We start from the raw sequence: 20,404 nt of genomic DNA on the forward strand, positions 1-20,404 counted from the left end.
GACCTGAGGACCGAGGTTCAAAGCCAACTCCGGGCAGGAAAGTCCATGAAAGTCTTATGCCCAGTTAATCACCACCCCCCGCCCCCCCAAAGACACCAGAAGAGGAGCTGTGGCTCAAGTGGGAGAGTGCTAGCCTTGAGCAATAAAAAGCACAGGGACAGCACCCAGATGCTGAGTTCAAGCCTCAGTACCAGCACAAAAGAAATAAGAGAATTCAGTGGGCAGGACTGGGGGTGGGGGGGGATGTGGCATCTTCTTGGGCCCCCTCAGCCTCCCACTCCTTGTCCTGCCGCACATGTCACTCTTCAGAAGAGCTTGGCCACGGAGACCCACAAGGAGGGTGGTAAGGGCAGGGGCAGCCAGGGCAAGGAACGCTCTCTCTTTCCCCCAGGTGCGGAGCAAAGGCCCGGGGGTCACACACTTACCTGGGTCTCTTCTTTGGGGCCCAGGGGTGTGTTACAATTCCCTGGTCAGAGTCGGCGTCCAGAGCCAGGTTGGTGAGAAGGAGTGTGCGGGAGGGGAGGTGGGAGGAAGTAGCAGGCAGATTTTAAGGCTGGAATCAAAGCCCAGCCTATAGGGAACAGGTGAGTGCCTTGGATACTGTTTCCAGGGGTGTGGCCACATGGCCAGCCCCTCCCTGTCCCCAGGACTGCGCAGAAGCCCTCGGTCAGCAACCTGTCCTCCTGTTTGTGCAGGTGAACGTTCTGCACGCTTGGCCCAGCCCTGCTCTCTGGAGCGAGCTGGCATTTTTGCCGCCCTCGGGTTCCTTTTCCCACTCGGGCCCCGGCCTGCCCTTCTCTGGTCTCTGGTGACTCACACTGCTTTGGAATTTCACTCACTGGTGTTTTCTGACGCACATCCCGAGAGCTTGGGCTGGAGCCAGCGAGCTGCTCTGTTGCGCCCCGTGATCCGTTTGGGCTACCTGAGCTGCAGGCCCCTGAGACTGGGGAGAGGGAAGGCAGGCCCAAGAAGAGAGGCAGGGAGCAGAGAGGCTTTGGGTGTGCTTTGGCTTACCTGCACACAGGAAGAAAGTGAACATCAAGAAACATAAGAACAGGGAGCCCCAGGATCTGAAACCTAGACAGACCACTGAGCTTCCAGTGAGGAGAGGAGAAGATTCTAGACCTTCAGTTCACAGACCTTCTAGCCACGTGCTTGATGAAGAAGAGACTCTGTACTTGAGCATTTCATGAGGGGACCGCTGTATCCCAATGTAATTCTAAACAGTCCCATTCAAATGCCAGAAGGAAAAAAAAAAATCTCACAGTGTTGAATAGTTAATGGAGCCATACAAAATATATGAAGTTGTTTATTATTTGTTTGGTGGTACTGGGGTTTGAACTTAGGGCATCATGCTTGCTAGATAGATGCTTTACTGTGTGAGCCACGCCTCTAGCCTGAAATCAGGCATTTAAACAATTAAAAGCCATGCTTCTATTTCTTCTGCACACTAAAACATTCCCGTCTCTTCCTTAAGTTAGGAAATAAAAATATAGTCAGGTGCTGGTGGCTCACGCCTATAATCCTAGCTACCCAGAAGGCTGAGACCTGAGGATTGCAGTTTGAAGCTAGACCAAACAGGAAAGTCTGTGAGACTCTCATCTCCAATTAACCACCAGAAAACCAGAAGTGGCGCTGTGGCTCAAAGGGGTAGAGCGCCAGCCTTGAGCAGCAGAGCTCTGGGACAGAGTCCAGGCCCTGGGTTTAAACCCCATGACTGACAAAAGAAAAGACAACGACAATTTAGGTTATGGCTACCATTACCAAAACCGAATGGTTTATCCCCACATTTTAGCCATGCCTTATTAATTTTATTTATTTATTTAAAAAATATTCTTTAAGGCTGGGAATATGGCCTAGTGGCAAGAGTTCTTGCCTTGTATAAAAATATTCTTTAAGTAGGGCTGGGAATATGGCCTAGCGGCAAGAATGCTTGCCTTGTGTACATGAAGCCCTGAGTTCGATTCCTCAGCACTATATATATATATATATATATATATATATATATATATATAGAAAAGGCCAGAAGTGGCACTATGGCTCAGGTTGGCAGAGTGCTAGCCTTGAGCAAAAAGAAGCCAGGGACAGTGCTCAGGCCCTGAGTTCACACCCCTCCCCCCAGGGCCGGCCAACCCACCCCCCCCAATGTTCTTTAAGTCGTTGTTGGCTATGCTTTATTATGGCTAAACTGCCAGACTTAAATTTTTCTTCTTGTTCTTTTTTAGCTAGTTCTTTTGTACTGTTTCATTGCATGGGTGAAAAGCAGTCTGCCCATCAGCGCAAGCTCATTTCCACACTGGCACCGTGGCTCCCATACGTGGCAGGCAGAGCCCATCAACCACAACCCCATTTTTGTTAATGGGCCCCCAAAGCTAGCCAACATTCAAGACAGAGCTTGTGCCAATAGACCAGAGTTCCCACAAAGCTGAAATCCGGCTGGCTAGAGAATTCCTCCTGGGTACACACTGAGATTCAAACGCGTCCCTCCCCAGTGCATGTGTTGAAATGTCATCATCTGTGATGTGGTGGTATTAAAAGTTGAAGCCCAAGGGCTGGGAATGTGGCTCAAGGGGAGTTACCTTCCCGGCAAGTGAGAGATCATGAGTTCAAATCCCAGTGTGGGAGGGAACACTTGAACTTGAGACAGGGGATTAACTAGGTCACGAGTCCACCCTTACGAATGGGATCAGTGCCCTCATTAAAGATGCTGGAGGGAGCTTGCTTGCCCTTCCTCCAGCTCAAAGGACCCGGCCCTCCCCAGACACCAAACCCACAAATGCCTTGATTGTGGACTTTGCAGCCCCAGAAGCTTGAGCGATGACTCTGTATGGTTTATAAGTTACCCAGTCTAAGTATTTTGTTACAGCAGCCCAGATGCACTAAGCCAGTCGGTGAGAATGACAAGGGACCTGGTGGTTCACTCCCGTCATCCAGCTTCTTAGGAGGCTGAAATCCGAGGATCTCAACTGGAGGCCAACCCGGGCAGAAGAGTCTTTGAGACTCTTATCTCCAATTAACCCACACAAAGCGGGAGTGGAGCTGGGGCTCAAGTGGTAGAGCTCCAGCCTTGAGCGGAAAAGCTAGGGGAGAATGTGAGGCCCTGAGTTCAAGCCCCCGTTTTGGCATTGTCTTTTTTTTTTTTAAAGGAATGTCCAGAGGCATGGGTAGAGATGGGAGAGGAAATGAAGAGAATGAAGGGAAAGATGACACTGTATGAAAGGAAATGTACTTCTTACCAGACGCATGTCAATGTAGCCCCTCTGTATATCACCTCTTTAATAACAATCAAGTAAATAATTAAAAAACACACACGAATGACAAGAGGGGCAGTGAATGGTTAGAAGGAAAGGGTGGAGCCGAGACCTCAAGAGTAGGTTCCAAGCCCAGGAGATGGGAGGAAGGAGGTTTCAAAGCCAGCACTGCCACTCAGCCCAGGGCCGCCCAGGGCCTGTGCGCTGGTTCCTGGTTGATGCCCTGGCCCATGACCCGGGGGCCTTTCTGTACTCCAGTGAGCGGGGGTCGCAGAAGGGCGGGGCCCAGATCGCTCAAGCCATGGAATGCTGTCCCCTAGCCCGCTGAAAAAGCCACTTCCTCTCATCCACTGGGGGCCGAAGCCCCCCACTGGGGAGGGGCAGGCCGAGGGCCAGCGCCACCTGGGCGGGAAGCGGTGCCCACACTGGGCCGTGGTAGTGATGCAGCCCGCAGCTGGCGCTCAGCTGACCGGGGCTTTGGGCCAGGCTGAAGCCCTGCGCTGCCACCGACACGGGTCCTCCCTCTGCAGGGTGAAGCTAGAGCCGCCCACGGCTGTTGGATGGGCAGGGGAGGGGGGGCTCCTGGGGCCCCCTTGCAGGTCCTCCCCCTCGAGGCCTCACAGAAGAAGCCAGCACTGGCTGCCCCTGCCTGCCGATTCCCGGCAGGGACCCGGTGGCGTATTCAAATGACGGGTTGGTGAAAGACTCGGCTCTTCAAAGCAGCCTACTTGGAACAGTCTCCAGGGGCCTGTCCTAGTCAGATGGTCTCTGGGCTCCATGGCAGCAAAGAAGGGCAGATGGGGGGCCAGCCGAGGGGGGAGGGAGCCCCGCCGATCTGGAGGGTCCCGCACTTGGCGACTTGCTGAACGCACAATGAGCTGTCATTCTTTAAGACAGCAACAAAACTCGGCCTGCGTTTATAAGTCATTGTCACCACAAGCCTTATTGACCTCTCCTTGTCAAGAAGAGTGTACTGCAGGGGGTGCCAGGAGGCCCCATGCCAGGCCCCAGGCCCTGGCGATTTGCTCTAGAATGGGAAATAAGATTGCAAGTGGGGAAAACCAAATCTAATCTCACCAGCCCATCTATCATGTACTGTGAAGTAGAATTTCAGAAAGCGCATTTGGAAAGCACTGAGAAACGTCAGCAGGAGATTTGCAACTGCAAAAGTTGTGAGCAATTTTTGTTCACAGTACTGGGGTTTGAACTCAGGGCCTGGGTGATAGCCCTTAGGTTTTTTTTTTTTTTTTACTCAAGGCTGGTACTCTGCCACTTGAGCCTCAGCTCCACTTCTGGCTTTTTGGCGAGAGTCTCACAGCCTTTGCTGCTTGGAAACTTCAAACCACCATCTTTAGATCACAGCCTTGGGAGTAACTAGCACTACAGATGTGGCCCACCAGTTGCTCAGCTCAATTCTTTTGCTTTAATTTCTATTAAAACAGATAAGAAATCACAAAAGGGGACCAGAGCAATTGAGTGGGTTTTTTTTTTGTTCGTTTTCTTGATTGGCTGTCACTGCAAAGGAAAGTTAAATATCAGAGCTATGAACACATTTAAGAATATTGTCATGGCTTTGGGGCTAGATGCATTTAATGTAATCAGAGTTGAAGGATGGAGTTATAATTTGGGATTTCTGAAGTATTTGGGACATGACACAATAGCTGTGGGGAGATGAGATTCTTTGGAATGTAGAGTTCTAATTTTAAATATCCACAGAGTTTGTTTTGTAAAACAACTTGGTATTGAACATTGGCTCGAAAATTTCACTTTGAAGATAGTTAGGATAACAATCCAGATTGTCCTGATTAAGTGAACTGACCCTTCTGTTTTTTCAAAATTAGTGAGGAATTTGGCGATTAAATGAATTCCTTTTTTTTCTCCATGCTGCTAAGATCAACACTCAAGTTTTGTTTTGCTTTTCCTGGTTGATATTCTAATGTGGCAACTGAGCATTTAAAATCTGAGAGATTTGCATTTACTAGTAAACTACTTTACCAAATACAAATAGGCAAAGTACAGGCAGATATAATTACTGAAAAAGGCAGTAAACGTTCCCTTACTTAGAAACAAAAAGGTAGAAATTAGATAACTTCTAGCACATCAAATGAATAAGAATCTCTGCCACAATGTTCCTTTCTTTTTTTTTTTTTTTTTTTGGCCAGTCCTGGGCCTTGGACTCAGGGCCTGAGCACTGTCCCTGGCTTCTTTTTGCTCAAGGCTAGCACTCTGCCACTTGAGCCACAGCGCCACCTCTGGTCATTTTCTATATATGTGGTGCTGGGGAATCAAACCCAGGGCTTCATGTATATGAGGCGAGCACTCTTGCCACTAGGCCATATTTATTCCCAGCCCTCTCTGCCATAATGTAAGTTGAACCTGGGACTTTATGTATGCTAAGTAACAAAATGGTGTGTGTGTGTGTGCACGTGTGCGTGTCTGCACGTCTATGCACATGCCAGTATTGGGACTTCAAGTCAGGGCCTTGAATTTGTTCAGCTCACTTGCTCACCTGGCACTCTACCACTTGAGCCATGCCTCCAGCTCAATTTTTTGCTAGTTATAATGGAGATGGAATCTGTTGGACTTTTCTGTCCAGGATGGCTTTGAACCTCCATCTTGCAGGGCTTCCTGGGTAGCTGGGATTACAGAGCCAGGGTGCAAGTGAGCAGCAGGCTGCTTTATGATGCAACAACAGCTATGACATCATTAGGCAATAGGGATGTTTCAACTCCATTGCAGTCCCCTGGGACCACTGTCACGCATGGGGTCTGCTGGTGGCTGGCGTGTCATGTGATGTGTGATGAAATATAGATATTTTGCATAGATCGGGTCTATCTATGATATAAAGGGAGTGAGGCAGTGAATTACTCATAAATAACTTTACACATGCTTTTCAAAGATAAGAGAACATAACCAGAAGTTGAGTCTTTAAACTATTTCTCCTTAGCTGGGTGCTGGTTGGCTCACACCTGTAATCTTAGCTACTGAGGAAGCTGAGATATAAGGATCTAGGTTCAAACCCAGCCCAGGTGGGAACGTTTATGAGTCTCTTACCTCCAATAAACAACTCAGAAAATGCTGGAAGGGGTGCTGTGGCTCGAGTGGTAGAGTACTAGCTCTGAGCAAGAAGCAGCTCAGGGACAGTGCCCAGGCGCTAAGCCCAGGACCGCTAACACACATGCAAATCCTCCTTGATTTCAACAGCAGGTTGCCATTTGTTTTCAGTGCTCACATTCTCTCAAGCAGAAGTATTTTGTGTCGCTGAAGGAGGATGCCTTGAGAGGCAGCAGCGACCTCACCCCCCGCCCGCCCTCCCCCAATGGCTGACCTAAGGTAACACGCACTGTGAAAATGAACCACCAATAGGGGCACTACTGTCCCTCCTCCCCGTGCCCCGGGCTTTGCCCTGCCCGGCCTGGAGCTGCGTCCCTGCCACGGTGCTCTGCCCATCCCCTGCTCCCAGCTCAGGGTTGCCAAGCTCAAGGCCAAGCTCAAGTGCTAGTGCTTTTGATCTCCTCTCACTTTTTCTTTCTTCTTCTGGTTTGAACTCAGTCTGCCGCCCCCCTCCCCCCGGCCCCTTGCTAGGCAGGTGCTCTGCCACTTGAGGTGACACCCCCTCACCCTCCTGGTCCCCTTCCACCTCAGCCTGCCAGCACTGGCATCATAGAAAACCCACACCAACCCACACCCCACTTCCTGGGGTGCTTCCAGCCCGCAGCAGCAGCCCTGCTGGAAGTCACATGGCTGATTTGGTATGCATGACAAACTCAGTCTCTCCATGCCAGCCATGCACCAAAGCCGATGCCTTCTGCCTGCAGTCTTTCCTGGCAGGGCCCAGGCAATGTGACTCCAGATTCTCCCCAAGGGCTGGAGAAGTCCTTGTTCTGCCCTTTTAAGGTGGACCCGGTGGGGCCGATGGAAGGGCCTGGCTCTGGTAGCATTGTAGCCCATAGCCCGGCATCTGGGTGGGGAGGGAGTTTCCAGCTCCCCCTGGGGATTAGCAGGGGCTGGACTCTCAGAGGGGGAAAGCACCAGAGATGTAGATTTTGGGGTCAGCATCCTGGAGGCTGATGTTTGGACCCAGGAAAGGTGAAGCCTACTACTTAGGGACCCCGTAGAGAGAGGCATGAGAGGCAAAAATGAGCCAGGCGCTGGTGGCTCATGCCTGTAATCCTAGCTACTCTCCTAGCTACTGGGGAGACAGGAGATCTGAGGACCACAGTTTGAAGCCAGTCCAGTCAGGAAAGTCTGTAAGACTCAAATCCCCAATAAACTAACAACAACAAAAAAGCATGAGGTCCTGGGTTCAATTCCCCAGCACCACATGTGCAGAAAATGGCCAGAAGTGGCGCTGTGGCTCAAGTGGTAGAGCACTAGCCTTGAGCAAAAGAAGCTCAGGGATAGTGCTCAGGCCCTGAGTTCAAGCCCTGGGACTGGGGTGGAGAGAGATAAAATTGAGATACCCCAACTGAAGAGCTGTATCAGGTTCACTTAACAGGGGATCCAGCTACTTGGCCATCTTTTTTTTTTTTGGCCAGCCCTGGGGCTTGGACTCAGGGCCTGAGCACTGTCCCTGGCTTCTTTTTGCTTAAGGCTAGCACTCTGCCACTTGAGCCACAGTGCCACTTCTGGCCATTTTCTGCACATGTGGTGCTGGGGAATTGAACCCAGGGCCTCATGTATACGAGGCAAGCACTGTTGCCACTAGGCCATATCCTCAGCCCCTACGTGGCCATGTTATCCAGAGGTCTTCAAAGTGGTTGGGCACCGGTTAGTTAGTGGTTAGTCCGTGCAGGAACCTGGGTCAGATGGCTCTCACCTGCCCTTTCTCTCCCCTTGCCGGTGGTGGAAGGCAAGTTCAAACCCCGCTACTAACACTGCACAGACTGGCCTTTTCTTGGCCTGGCCTTTTAGCTTCTAGGCCTTGGGGGAAACCTAACTCCCTCTCTTATCTTTAAACAGAGCCTCAGGGGGGAGAAGAATAAGGACTGCGAAATAAATCGGGTGGAGTCATGGGCCTGTTCATTTTTCCCCACGTCTTGTACTGGGGCTTGAACTTCAAGCGATCCCTTAGCTTTCTTTGCTTAAAGCTGGTGCTCTACCACTTGAGCCACAATTCCACTTCCAGCTTTTTGGTGGTTAACTGGTGATAAGAGTCTCACCAACATTCCTGCGGGGACTAGACTCAAACCACGATCCTCAGATCTCAGCCCCCCTGAGTAGCTAGGATGACAGGCGCGCAGCCCTGCCATGACTAAAGGGAAGTCACCCCGCTTTCAAATTTCTGTTGTCATTTGGCCAGTGGCAAGAGAGCCACGGGCCACTGGAGTCTCAGCTCTAGAGCTACGGCCCCCTCCCTCCCCCCTTGCCGGGCTGTCTCACCCTTGACACTAAAAGAGGCACAAAGAGCCCACGGGCTACCCTGCACCCGCACCTTGCCTCTGCCTTGTGACTGTGCTTAATTTAGGCCAAATGAAAACAACTCCCAAAATAGACGTGCTCCAAGAGGCAGCTGCAGCTGTGAAGCGCCACCAGAAGGGAAGTGTGCTGGTGACACGGGAGCCTACTTCTCCTCAGGTGTTACGTAACCCAGGCTGGGAAAACTGGGGCCGGAAATCTGCGGCTGGAGGGAAGCAAGCCTGCCCCGCCCCTCCCTCAGCACACCCCCCCCTTCTCCAGGACCTACCTCCTCACACCCCAAGGTCACCCCTCCCCGCGTCTCCCCTGCCCCCCAGCTCATCCCGCAGTGCCTGAGAGATCACATGGCTCCCAGAGCGGATTGCATCTGACCCTAGGGATGGATGGGGGGGGGCGCAGGAGGGGAGGAGAGAGGGGACAAGGTGGACAACTGCAAGGCCAGAGGACGTCTGGGGGCAGGAGCCCCGTGGCTGCCACTTCCTCTGCCTTCTTCATCTTTGCCACAAGCAGGAGGGGGTCTCGGTGACTAGAGCGTCCCCGATCTGCCGTCACTCAGTTCTGCGGGCTGCCCTGGGGCCAGGCCTCTCGCTGAGCACGGTGGGCCTGGCTGTGAAGGAGACACACTTCTTACCCGCAGGGTCTCTGACCTTAGCAAGGAGCGGGGGAAGTCAAGGATGCAGGAGGTAGAGTTCAGGACAGTAAAGACGACCCCGTGAGTGTGCGGGGTGGGGCGGAAGCCCCAAGCGGAGGCATGGGGCATCTCTAAGGGGGCAGGTGCAGGATCAAGATGCCCTTCCTGAAGACATCACGTGGAAGGACAGATAGGAAAGTTGAAAAGAAGGCAGCTAGGTTAGAGGAAGGGAGCAAAGGCTGTGTAGATGGTCCAGACGAAGGAGAGAAAGTATGCGCAAAGACCCGGGGGCCAAATGGACCGTATGCCTTCATGAAAACCTGCGGTTCCTGCAGGATGGCTGACCCGGATCGCGCAAGGGGGCGGCGGGGACAGAGCTGATAGCGTAACGCAAGTCTCATCCAGAAGGGCTTTTCAGGGAAGCCAGCACTCCAGACTCCTAGCACTGAGACGTAGCGAAGACAAGGCAATCTTAAAAGCAATCTTAAAAGGCAGGAGCAGGCTAGAAAAAGCACATTTGCAGCCCCACCTCAGGTTCATTGTACCAGCGAGTCTGGGTGTGACTGCGGTGCTTTGCGTTCACGGTCCCTCGGAGTGCTTCGGATCCGCGTAAGTGTATGACAGCCTCTGTGCAGAAGCTTGTCTAGAGACCGGCGGCCTAGAAAGATCTCTCTGACCACAGGGCAGATAATGCTTTGGATAAGAGGAAGACTGGACCCAGGGCAGGTCTAAGGGTGCCCCGGGAGCTGCCAACACCCAAGGGAGTGTGGGAATGGCCCAAAGCACCCACCTTGAGAAGCACTAGGATGAAGGCATGATGGCTTTGGGGGGCCCTGAATACTCTTGACTTCCTGAGTCACTTTACCGCAGGCTTGATGAGTCACAGCTGTAATTCCAGCACTGAGGAGGCTAAGGCAGGAGGCTCTCAAGTTCAAGGTCAGCCTGTGCTATATAGATTCTGTCAATAATAATAATACTAGGGGCTGGGAATATGGCTTAGCCGTGCTTGCCTCATATACATGAAGCCCTGGGTTCGATTCTTCACACCACATATATTGAAAAAGCCAGAAGTGGCGTTGTGGCTCACGTGGTAGAGTGCTAGTCTTGAGCAAAAGGAAGCCAAGGGAGAGTGCTCAGGCCCTGAGTTCAAACCCCAGGACTGGCAAAATAATGATGATGATGATGATGATGATGACGACAACGACGACTCAGTATCAGTAGCTCACACTTGCAATCCTAGCTGCTTAGGAGGCTGAGATCTGAGGATCGAGGTTCAAAGCCAGCACAAGCAGGTAAGTCTGTGAGACTCTTATGTCTAACTAACCACTAAAAGGCCTAAAGTGATAGAGCATTACCCTGGAGCCAAACAACTCAAATTCAAGCCCTGAGTTCAAGCCCAAGGACCACACACACACACACACACACACACACACACACACACACACACACACACACACACACACAGCCAGGTGCTGATTGCTCCCTCCCTCCCGTAATCCTAGCTATTCAGGAGACTGGGAATCATGGTTCCAAGTTAGCTTGAGCAGAAAAGTGCATGAGACTCTCATTTCCAATAAATCAGAAAGAAAAAAAGCTACAGGTGGAAGAATAGCTCCAGTGGGAAAGCGTCACTTTGAGCAAAAAAAGCTGAATAAGATAAGGTTCTGAGTTCAAGCCACAGTTCTAGCCTATACACACAAAAATTAAAAATTAAATTAGGGTTCCCCAAATTGAGAGATATCAGGGATATGTGCCCAGGGGGATAATTATGTAAGAATCCCAGCAAAGAGGCAGCCATGTGTAAGCCACCGAGAGAGACCGAGGGAGATGCCGCCATGACAACAATCTGGCAAAACTTATACACGATAATAAATTTTGGTTGTTTGAGCTCCCTCAAAATTAGCTTAGCACTGGTGGCTCACGCCTGTAATCCTAGCTATTCAGGGGGCTGAGATATGAGAATCATGGTTCAAAGCCAGCCCAGGCAGGAAAGTCAATGAAACTCTTATCTTCAATTAACCACCAGAAAACTGGAAGTGGTGTTGTAGCTCAAAGAGGTAGAATGCTAGCCTTGAGCAAAAAAGCTCAGGGATAGTGCCTAGGCCCTGAGTTCAAGCCCCATGATCAACCAAAAAAAATTATGTTTGAACCAGGTGTGTGGTTATGTTTGAACCATGACAGTAATCTCAGCACTGGGAAAGTAGTGGCAAGAAGGTCAGGAGTTCAAGGCCTGCCTGACCTACATGGAAAGATGCTGTTTAACACACACACACACACACACACAACCACACACACACACACACACACGTTTGATGACTACTTTGGGTAGAAGTATGAACACACTCTGGAATATGTTCATTTTCCTTTTAATTTAAAAAAGAAATGGAAACATTTCTGGGGGCTCCGAAAAGCTTTGTGACACCTCCACACTGTCTTGTGAAATGTGATTCCTGAATGCTCAGGTGGAAGATAGAGCAGGACCTGGCTTGGGGCTGAATGGAGGCAAGGAGGTGTCATGGCTGACCTGTGGCCTCTGGGCTTGGGGCACTGAGCCACTGAAACCAAGTTCACGTTCAAGGTGCCTGAGGCACATCCACGTGGGAATGTCCAGGTGGCAGCTCGAGACGCAGGAACCTAGCTACACCTGTGTAGGCTGCAGAAGTGAGGAGTCCGTGTGACCAACAGCCTTTATTACGATTTCCACTGGAGATCCTTCTACAACAGGCACCCATAGGGGCAGTGACCTGGACAGGATGAGCTAAGGAAGAACAGCTAGCACAAAAGATGAGAAAAAGCAGGCGATATGAAGGGCTGGGAATGTGGCTTATTGGTAGAGTGCTTGCCTAGCATGCAGGAAGTGCTGGGTTCTATTCCTACCCAACGATTTGATTGGCCTTCTACAGCCCACAGGGTGAAGGTTCTCTAGCTGTGATAGAGGATGCTGGTATCTGAGTAAAGAAGATGGAGTCAGGAGCTCTCTACGTGGGGACTTTAATTGAGTCTCAAAATCGTGGGGGAATGAAGAAGTGGGATCAAGAGGACTGTAGAGGGCCCTAAGAGTGGTGCATCGATTACCTTGCCCTGGGTCTTCGGGACAAAGGCTGGAACAAGGCCTTTCATGTCAGCTGTAATGGCTATGCCGGAGGAAGGTGACTTTGCCTTCCTCTACATTCACACTTCCCTTGCTTAAGTCATGTGTTGGTTCACCTTACAAGGTCTTCAAGATAAGAATGGTGTTTCTTCTTTAAAAGGAACTTTAGAACAATGTGAGCCTGAGAAAATGTTGTGTCATTTTACTACAGAGCTGCACGGAATCTGCAAATAAATATGGCTGGGCAGAGGATGACAGCCCCACAAAGGAGATTGTAGCCACATAGAGAGAGTCATTCTTAGTGTCTCTTCTTTTTCTTTGTCTTATGGCTCCCTGTCTTCCCAATCTACTTAAGCTGTTATATCTTCTGACTTACGATAGCAAAACATGTTAGTTTTAGAACATTTTGAAGGAAAAGAATAAAGAAGCAAACACCAAAACAAGACCCTAACATTCCCCTGAAATAATCACTCAGCGCTCCAGAACTCAAAAGCAATCTCTGTAACTATATTAATTGTTTGTATTCAGGATCTTTAATTTCATCTTCTTAAGTCAACTATCTAATTTTTTTTTTTTGGTCAGGCATGGGGCTTGAACTCAAGGCCTGGGCACTACCCCTGAGCTCTTTTGCTCAAGGCTAGTGTTCTACCACTTTGAGCCACAGCTCCATTTCCAGTGTTCTGCTGGTTAATTGGAAATAAGAATCTCATGGACTTTTCTGCCTGGGCTGGCTTTGAACTCTGATCCTCAGATCTCAGCCTCCTGAGTAGCTAGGATGACAGGCATGAGCCATCAGTGCCCAGCTAATTTTTTCCTTCTTTTCTGAAGGGGTTCAAACAATCAACATTTATTATCATGTATAAGTTTCGCCAGGTTGTTGTCATGGCGGCATCTCCCTCGGTCTCTCTCGGTGGCTTACACATGGCTGCCTCTTTGCTGGGATTCTTACATCATTATCCTCCTGGGCACATACCCTGACATCTCTCAAATTGGGGAACTCTTATTTAATTTTTAATTTTTGAGGGAATGAATTAAATGAAGATTTTTAACATATACACATATTACCTTTTGAAAAGCTGTTTCTTTAGGAGCTTACACGTCCATGCACCCTATTTCCAGCAGCCCCCTGACAGGCCAGAAACACAAACCAACAGTGCAGAGTCTCCCACGCAGCTATACCTTCCAAGGGAATTTTCAACACTGGGATAACAACATGCTCAATGATGGATATGTATTATATAATAGTGTGTGTGTGTGTGTGTGTGTGTGTGTGTGTTTGGTTTAACCCAATCCTATGTCACACCATGATATACAGGCCTATTACCTACTACTTAGTTTATTCCTTTATTGCAGCTCGTATCTCAATGGATTAATGAATAGAAAGAACTCCAGGGATGATCTATCCATTGGTTGAGTGAATGAACGGATGGGCTGCGAGACCGGGTACTGTCCGAGAGCGTCAAGAGGGTGGGGCCCAATGAGCTGTGACGACCGCGGTGCAGAGGAGCCACGACGAACAGAGAGAGCTTTCTGCATGGAGGAGTCACCTGTGTCCACAGGCCTTTGAGCAAAGGCTCCGCGAACGCTACTGCGAGGACGAAGAACACCCCAGGCTTAGGTGGCAGAGCGGTCGGGCTAGGACCCAGCTCTTCCTTTCGCTCCTTTGTGGCCTTGGAGGGTGTTCCGCCTCAGCCGCACTGAGCTTCAGCTGTAAGGCAGGGGCAAGGGGACCCAGGTGGACAGAAGGCCTAGTGCAGGCTACCTGCTCACCTGAGTGTGGCAAGTGCTATCACGGCACCTCTGCGGACCTGCAGCCCCAAGGTCTCCTGGATGGCTGGAAGTGTCCTGAAGAGAGGCTCTTCCCTACTGTACTGGATCCCACTGGCACCTCATGAGCTGCCTGCCATCTTGGAGTTCTATTTTATTCTTCTTGGGGAGCTAAGGATTGAACTCAAGTACCACGCCCAGCTACACTCTGCAGTATGGAAGGAACGTGTGTCTTAGGTAGCTTGGGTCTCAGTACAGTTAAGACTTTTCCTGGTTTTGTTTCTGTTTTGGTGTATGTGTGTGTGTGTGTGCAAGCAGTGAGATTTGAACTCAGGGCCTGGGTGCTGTTCTTTAGCTTTTTCACTCAAGGCTGGCACTCTACCATTTGAGCCACACCTCCACTCCTAGGTTTTTGTAGAGCCAGCGGCCTATTGAATACAAAGCCCCGAGTTCAAACTCCACCACCACCAGGGAGAAGCTGGAGACAGAGAAGAAGCAGCACGATCGGCACGCCCTCCTCACCACCCCGGGACCGCCCCTGGGACCGACTGCCAGGCTGGATGGATGGTAGGGGCGGATCTGGCTGCTAACCTCAGTGAGCTCCTGGCAGTAAGCGCTCACCTTGTCATCTTTGTGCCTTTGGCCCCTGGCCGGTGCCTGTCACTCATCTGTGTTTATAACACGGGGGCTGTCAGGCCTGGTGGCTCATCAGACTCCCTGGGGAAGCACTGAAAAAGCGCGGAGACAGCTAGGCCTCAGAGCCGGACCGGAGTCACCTGGGGTGAGGCCAGTGCTGCTATTTCCAGAGACTGCGTGACGGGTCCTGAGCAACTAACTGCGAGCATTTCCATGGCTTCCTTGCTCTTTCCCTCTGGAGGAGTTGTCTAAAGGGAAAGGCAAGTCAGGGGGTCCAGGGGTGGTTAGTGAAAACACAGCAGGAGCTCCAGGCCCTGAATCCAGGAGCACGTCCAGGGGTTGCTCACCTGCTGCAGCAACCTTGTCCGTGTGGGTGGAACCTTCTCTGCGGAAACCTGAGCCTGGTGCTGGCCGGAACGGCAGACCTGGGCCTGAGCTCGGCCCAGCTGTCCTGTTGTGGCCCAGGCCACACTAGTTGGGGGGAGGGGCGGGGGAAGGCTCCAAATTCTCCCAGACTGGGAACTCTGGGAAAGACGATCATCCTTATCCAGGAGCTCAAATCCTGGAGATCCATCTCCTGAAACTCGCCCCGGGGCTTTGTCTCTGTGGCGTCTTCCCTGTCCTTTCTGCCTGCCAACCTTACCTTGTCCCTTGGAAAGCAAGAGGGACAGGAAGAGAACGGCTTTGCGGCTCTACGCTTGCATTCAGAATGCAAAAGAGGAATGCTGGGAAATCCTCCCGTCCTTCTTCTCTGATTCTCTCCCGCCCTGTCTATGTACTCCTCCCTAGAACTTTCTGGAACTTTCTCCAACTGCCTTCCCAACAGCCAACTGCCTTCCCCTCTCCTGCACTCCAGGAACAGTCCCTAACACTCCCAGACTCACAACACCAGCAAACCCTGACTGCCATAAAGGCCCACGCTGTGGGGCGCCCTGGAGGAAAGGCTCCTATGGCCTCCAGCCCGGACGCCAGACGCCAGCCACCAGCTCCCAACCTGCCCTGGGTGAGAAGAGACAAGGGCTCTTCCTGCCAGTGATGTGAACCAAGGATTGGGCGGGAGGGAGGGAGGGAGGGAGAGAGACCTCAGCCCAGGGAGCTGGCAGGAGCTAGTGTTGGGGTGACAATTCCATCTCCACTCTAATAACGTGAGGCATTATCATGGCATTTCTGGGTGCTTGTCTCTGGGAAGAAAACCTTTGTGGGGCACTAGGCTGGACTGGGCATTGCTGACCTTCGCAGGCCTTCGATCATTTTTTTTTTTTTTTTTTGGCCAGTCCTGGGCCTTGGACTGAGGGCCTGAGCACTGTCCCTGGCTTCTTCCCGCTCAAGGCTAGCACTCTGCCACTTGAGCCACAGCGCCGCTTCTGGCCGTTTTCTGTATATGTGGTGCTGGGGAATCGAACCTAGGGCCTCGTGTATCCGAGGCAGGCACTCTTGCCACTAGGCTATATCCCCAGCCCCCTTCGATCATTTTTTAAAATCTATTTTTGTTGTTGTTGTTGTTGTTGATGATGGTGGGGCTTGAACTCTGGGCTTGAGTGCTGAGTGCTGTCCCTGAGCATTTCAGTTCAAGGATAGCACTCTAGCACTTGAGCCACAGAGCCACTTCTGGTTTTCTAGTGGTTAATTGAAAATCAGAGTTTCATGGACTTTCCTACCCGGGCTGGTTTCGAACCACAATCCTCAGATCTCAGCCTCCTGAGTAGCTAGGATTGCAGGCGTGAGCCACTAGGGCCTGGCTAATGAAAATCTTTTGAACGTAATATATAAAACAAGTTTATATCTGGGTTTTCTGTCCTATTCCAAGGGCCTCTTTGTCTTTTTGTTAGTATCACATTGATTACTTCAGGTTTGTCAGAAATTTTGAAATCAAGAAATGTTTATCTTCCAAGGACGTTCTTTTTCTTCTTTCTTTTTCTTCAGTGCTCCTGCTAGGCAGGTACCACTGAGCTACATGCCCAGCCAACCTCCAATTATGTTCTTTTCATGACTGTTTGGCTACTTGAAATCCTTGAGATTACTTGTAAATTTTAGGATAGGCTTTTCTATCTTTGTAACAAACCACTGGGAATTTGATAGTGCTTGCATCTAGGAACCTCTATGGGTAATATGTCATCTTTAACAAAATTGTCTCCCAAGCCATGGACATGGTTTATCTTTACATTTATCTCTTTCTTTCAGCAACACTTGGTAGTTTGTAATATGCAAGTCTTTTACTTCCTTGGTTAAGTTTATCCCTGGTGTGTTATTTTTGATGCTATTGTAGATAGAGTTGTTTCACTAATTTCCTCTTGAGTTTCTTTATTGTTAGAGAGCTGAAATGCATTTGATTTTTGAATGTTGATTTTGTATTCAGCTTTGTTGAATTTGCTTATTAGCTTAGCACAGTTTTTCTCCTTTTTCCTTTTGAATTATTAGGATCTTTGCAATCTAAGATAATTTCCTCAGTCGACAGAAATCATTGTATTTCTTCCCTTCTAATTTGGAATCTTTTTCCCTCCCTCCCTCCCTTTCTTCCTCCCTTCCTTCCTTCCTTCCTTCCTTCCTTCCTTCCTTCCTTCCTTCCTTCCTTCCTTCCTTCCTTCCTTCCTTCCTTCCTTCTCTTCCTTCTTCCCTCCCTTCTTTCTTTCCCTACTTCCTCCCTCCTCTTCCTTGTACTGAGCACTCAAGCCCTCCCTCCCTCCCTCCCTCCCTCCCTCCCTCCCTCCTTCCTTCCCTCATACTGGTACTGAGTGCTCCTGCTCCACAGGCAGGTGCTAAGTTCACGGTTGGAAGGTTTTTGGTTACTGCTTCAGTCTCCTCACTAGACACAGGTCTATTCCTGTTTCCCGAGTCCTTCATGGTTTAGTCTTCAGTAAGTGTTACATGTCTGGGAATTGGTCCATATTACCTAGGCCATCCAATTTGTTAAATATCCAATGGCTTTGTCAAATTGTTCATACCAATCTTTTATAAACCTTTTCAGCTCTGTAAAATGGCGTTTCTTTCATTCCTTCATTTCTGAAACCTGTGTTGACGGGCCCCAGCTCTCACTTCTGATTTTTAGTAATTTGAGTTTTCTAAAGTTGGTCAGTTTTGTCGATGTTTTTCAAAGAGCCACCTTTGGGTCTTGTTGATTTTCCCTATTGTTTATCTGTTCTCTGTTTTATTTAGGAACAACTTCTTCCTCTTTCCCTCCCTCCCTGCTCCCTTTGGTGAGACTCAGAACTTGCTAGGCAAAAGGCTCTACCACTTGAGCTACACCTACCTCCAGTCCTTTTTTGCTTTAGTTTTTTTTCCCCAGGCTTTTCTTGCCTGGGCCAGCCTTGACTGAAATAACTATTTTATGCCTTCTGCGTAGCTGGGATGACAGATGCACATCTATTTTTTTTTAATGGCTTCAATCTTTTAAGTTTATGAAGGATTGCTGTGACCTAATGTTCACTCTGATGTGGGAACCGACCAGGACATAGAGTAGCATGCACATTAGGAAACACGCCTTCTATGTTCTGCCGCTGAGTGGACTGACCTGCACATGTCTGCTAGGTCCATCTGGTTCCCAGTGTTGTTTGGTTCCTCTGTTTCCTTATTGGTTTTCGGGTTAGTCTACCCATATTTCAACGTAGAGTACCGAAAGCTGGACATGGTGGTGCATGCGTACGATTCCAGGCATTGTCCAATGGAACCTGGGAGTCAGAGCGAGTCTCCTGAGGAAATGACACTTGGCTACCCATCAGAGAGCATGGACATGGAGAGCAGTGCCTTTAAGGCTCTGGTGTGAGAGAGTCTCAAGAGACCAGGTAGAGTTGATGCATGAGTGGCTAGAGAGGCAGGAAGAGCCAGATGGTGTAGGGCATTGTGGGCCACATGGAGGCTTCCAGTCCTTCTCCCATGACCAAGGGAACTATAGGGGTATAAATGGGAGGATAGCAGAGTGGCAGGAGGCAGTAGGAAAGGATTAAGAGCATGTGACTAAAGTGTAGAGGGCCTGCCTGGCAAGCACCAGGCACTGAGTTCAGTCTTCTAAAAGAAAGGCTAAAAGTGTGGACTCTAGGGCTAGACTACCTGGGTTCAAATCCCAGCTCCACCCTTTTATCTAACTGTGTGACCAAAGTCAGGTTAGCTAACCTCTCTGTGCCTCAGTCTCCCGGATGACCTATGTGTAGCCACATGGCCAAGGGGACTCGCTCTGGCCAGTGGGCCTGGCAGGAGTGACCCCCGCCGAGGACTGCTCTATGCCAGACAGCTGGTTTACATCCTGGCTGAGAGCTAGAGCACTGGCTTTGGGAGTGGCTGTGTCAGCAGCAGCTCTCGGCCTTGGGCACTCGTTTTGGCAGCTCCGCCGCTGGCTGGGGCTGTCTTGGGAGTTGCCTGCTGCTGGCTCTGGCAGACCTGGGAGCTGCCTGAGGACCTGGCTTGCAGGGGGGGGCTGACCTGAGACCAGGTGACACGTGAAGTACTCGGATGAGCAGGAAGTTACCAAGGGCAGACTGTGTTTTACACAGTTCGTTGCATTCTCCCAGGAAGGAGGCTGCCGTCAGGCAAGTTCCACTCACTGGGGAGGTGGTAGGGTAGGTTCCTGGGGAGCAGGGGCAGCTGATGACTCAGAAGAAACTAAATTTGTAGCCCCAAATAGGTCTTGTCCTGTCTGTCCCTATGTCTGTCTATCTCTGTCCCTGTGTCTGTCATCTGTCTCTCTCTCTGTACTGAGGTTTGAACCCCGGGCTTTGCACATATTAGGCAAATACTCCACCACTTACACCCCCAGCCCTTTTGCTTGTATATTTTGTTTTTGGTTGGTTGTGGGGCTTGAACTCAGGCCCTGGGTGCTGTTCCCAAGTCTTTTGCTCAAAGCTAATACTCTTCCACTTTGAGCTACAGTCCCACTTCCTGTATTTTGTTTTTGAAATAGGATCTCACTGACTTGGTCCAGGCCAGGGAAGTGGGTGGTTACTGGCTGCTGGGGCTGCACGGCTGGCCGACTGCCTTGGGGCTCACCTGTCGCTCTTCCTGGGAGAGGACAGGTCAGGTCTCACCCCCGGGCCGAGGCCTGCTTGAGCAAGGCCACTCTAGCCACTGCTTTTGTTGTAGGTGCCGGCAAGTTGGACAATGAGGCTGGTGGCAGCAGCCCTGTGGCTGGGTCTGGTGATGGTGGCCACCGGTTACAAGGAGGACCCATGTGTCTATGAGGCGCTGGTGGATGAAGACACTGGGCTATGCAAGTAAGGAGGGGTGGGCATGGGGAGGAGGCCTGGGGAGGGGGCCCAGGAGCACTGTGGGACAGGCAGGGAGTGCCTGTGTGTCGTGGCGTTCACTCAGAGGGTGGCAACCACAGCCTTTGAAATAGGCTTTGTCTTGCCTTCCAGAGGCCTGTAAACATGGCGGGGGCTGGGTGGGGGCAGCGTCCACTGGGACCTAGAAGAGAGGCCCCTGTTCCCTGTAGTCCAGAGTGCTTTGCAAAATTTGGAAGCTGACTGTAGCCAGAGCCGCTCTAATGGGTCAGGTAGTCTGTCCCCATGGAACCAAACTAGCTTCCATCCCTCCCACTCTTGGCTGCCGGCAGCCAGGGAATCTGTGGCTCAGCCCCTCTCGCCCATCCACCCTTGGTTAGGGAAGCTAGTCTTCCCTAGT

At 50.6% G+C, this 20,404-nt stretch overlaps 2 protein-coding genes across 5 annotated transcripts in view; one reads left to right on the forward strand and one right to left on the reverse strand.

Annotated features, from left to right (window-relative positions):
• Window positions 1–556, reverse strand: part of LOC125339522 (rho-related BTB domain-containing protein 2) — a 25,993-nt gene extending 25,437 nt beyond the window's left edge. The window contains exon 1 of the mRNA XM_048330712.1: window positions 426–556. The gene's annotated coding sequence lies outside the window, so the exon portion shown is untranslated. The remainder of the gene's footprint in view (window positions 1–425) is intronic.
• Window positions 557–7,079: 6,523 nt separating this feature from the next.
• Window positions 7,080–20,404, forward strand: part of Pebp4 (phosphatidylethanolamine binding protein 4) — a 174,016-nt gene continuing 160,691 nt past the window's right edge. The window contains exons 1-3 of one of the 4 annotated variants that reach the window (XM_048330431.1): window positions 7,080–7,148; window positions 15,584–15,797; window positions 19,865–19,995. In XM_048330431.1, the coding sequence (XP_048186388.1) occupies window positions 15,744–15,797; window positions 19,865–19,995 (185 nt within the window). In that variant the 5' untranslated portion in view covers window positions 7,080–7,148; window positions 15,584–15,743. Of the gene's footprint in view, window positions 7,149–14,982; window positions 15,055–15,234; window positions 15,798–19,130; window positions 19,230–19,864; window positions 19,996–20,404 lie in introns of those variants that run through there. The other 3 variants (XM_048330433.1, XM_048330430.1, XM_048330432.1) reach the window with 3 other exon arrangements.

This window comes from Perognathus longimembris, chromosome 21 (genome assembly GCF_023159225.1).
Source record: "Perognathus longimembris pacificus isolate PPM17 chromosome 21, ASM2315922v1, whole genome shotgun sequence".
Classification (NCBI taxonomy): domain Eukaryota; kingdom Metazoa; phylum Chordata; class Mammalia; order Rodentia; family Heteromyidae; genus Perognathus; species Perognathus longimembris.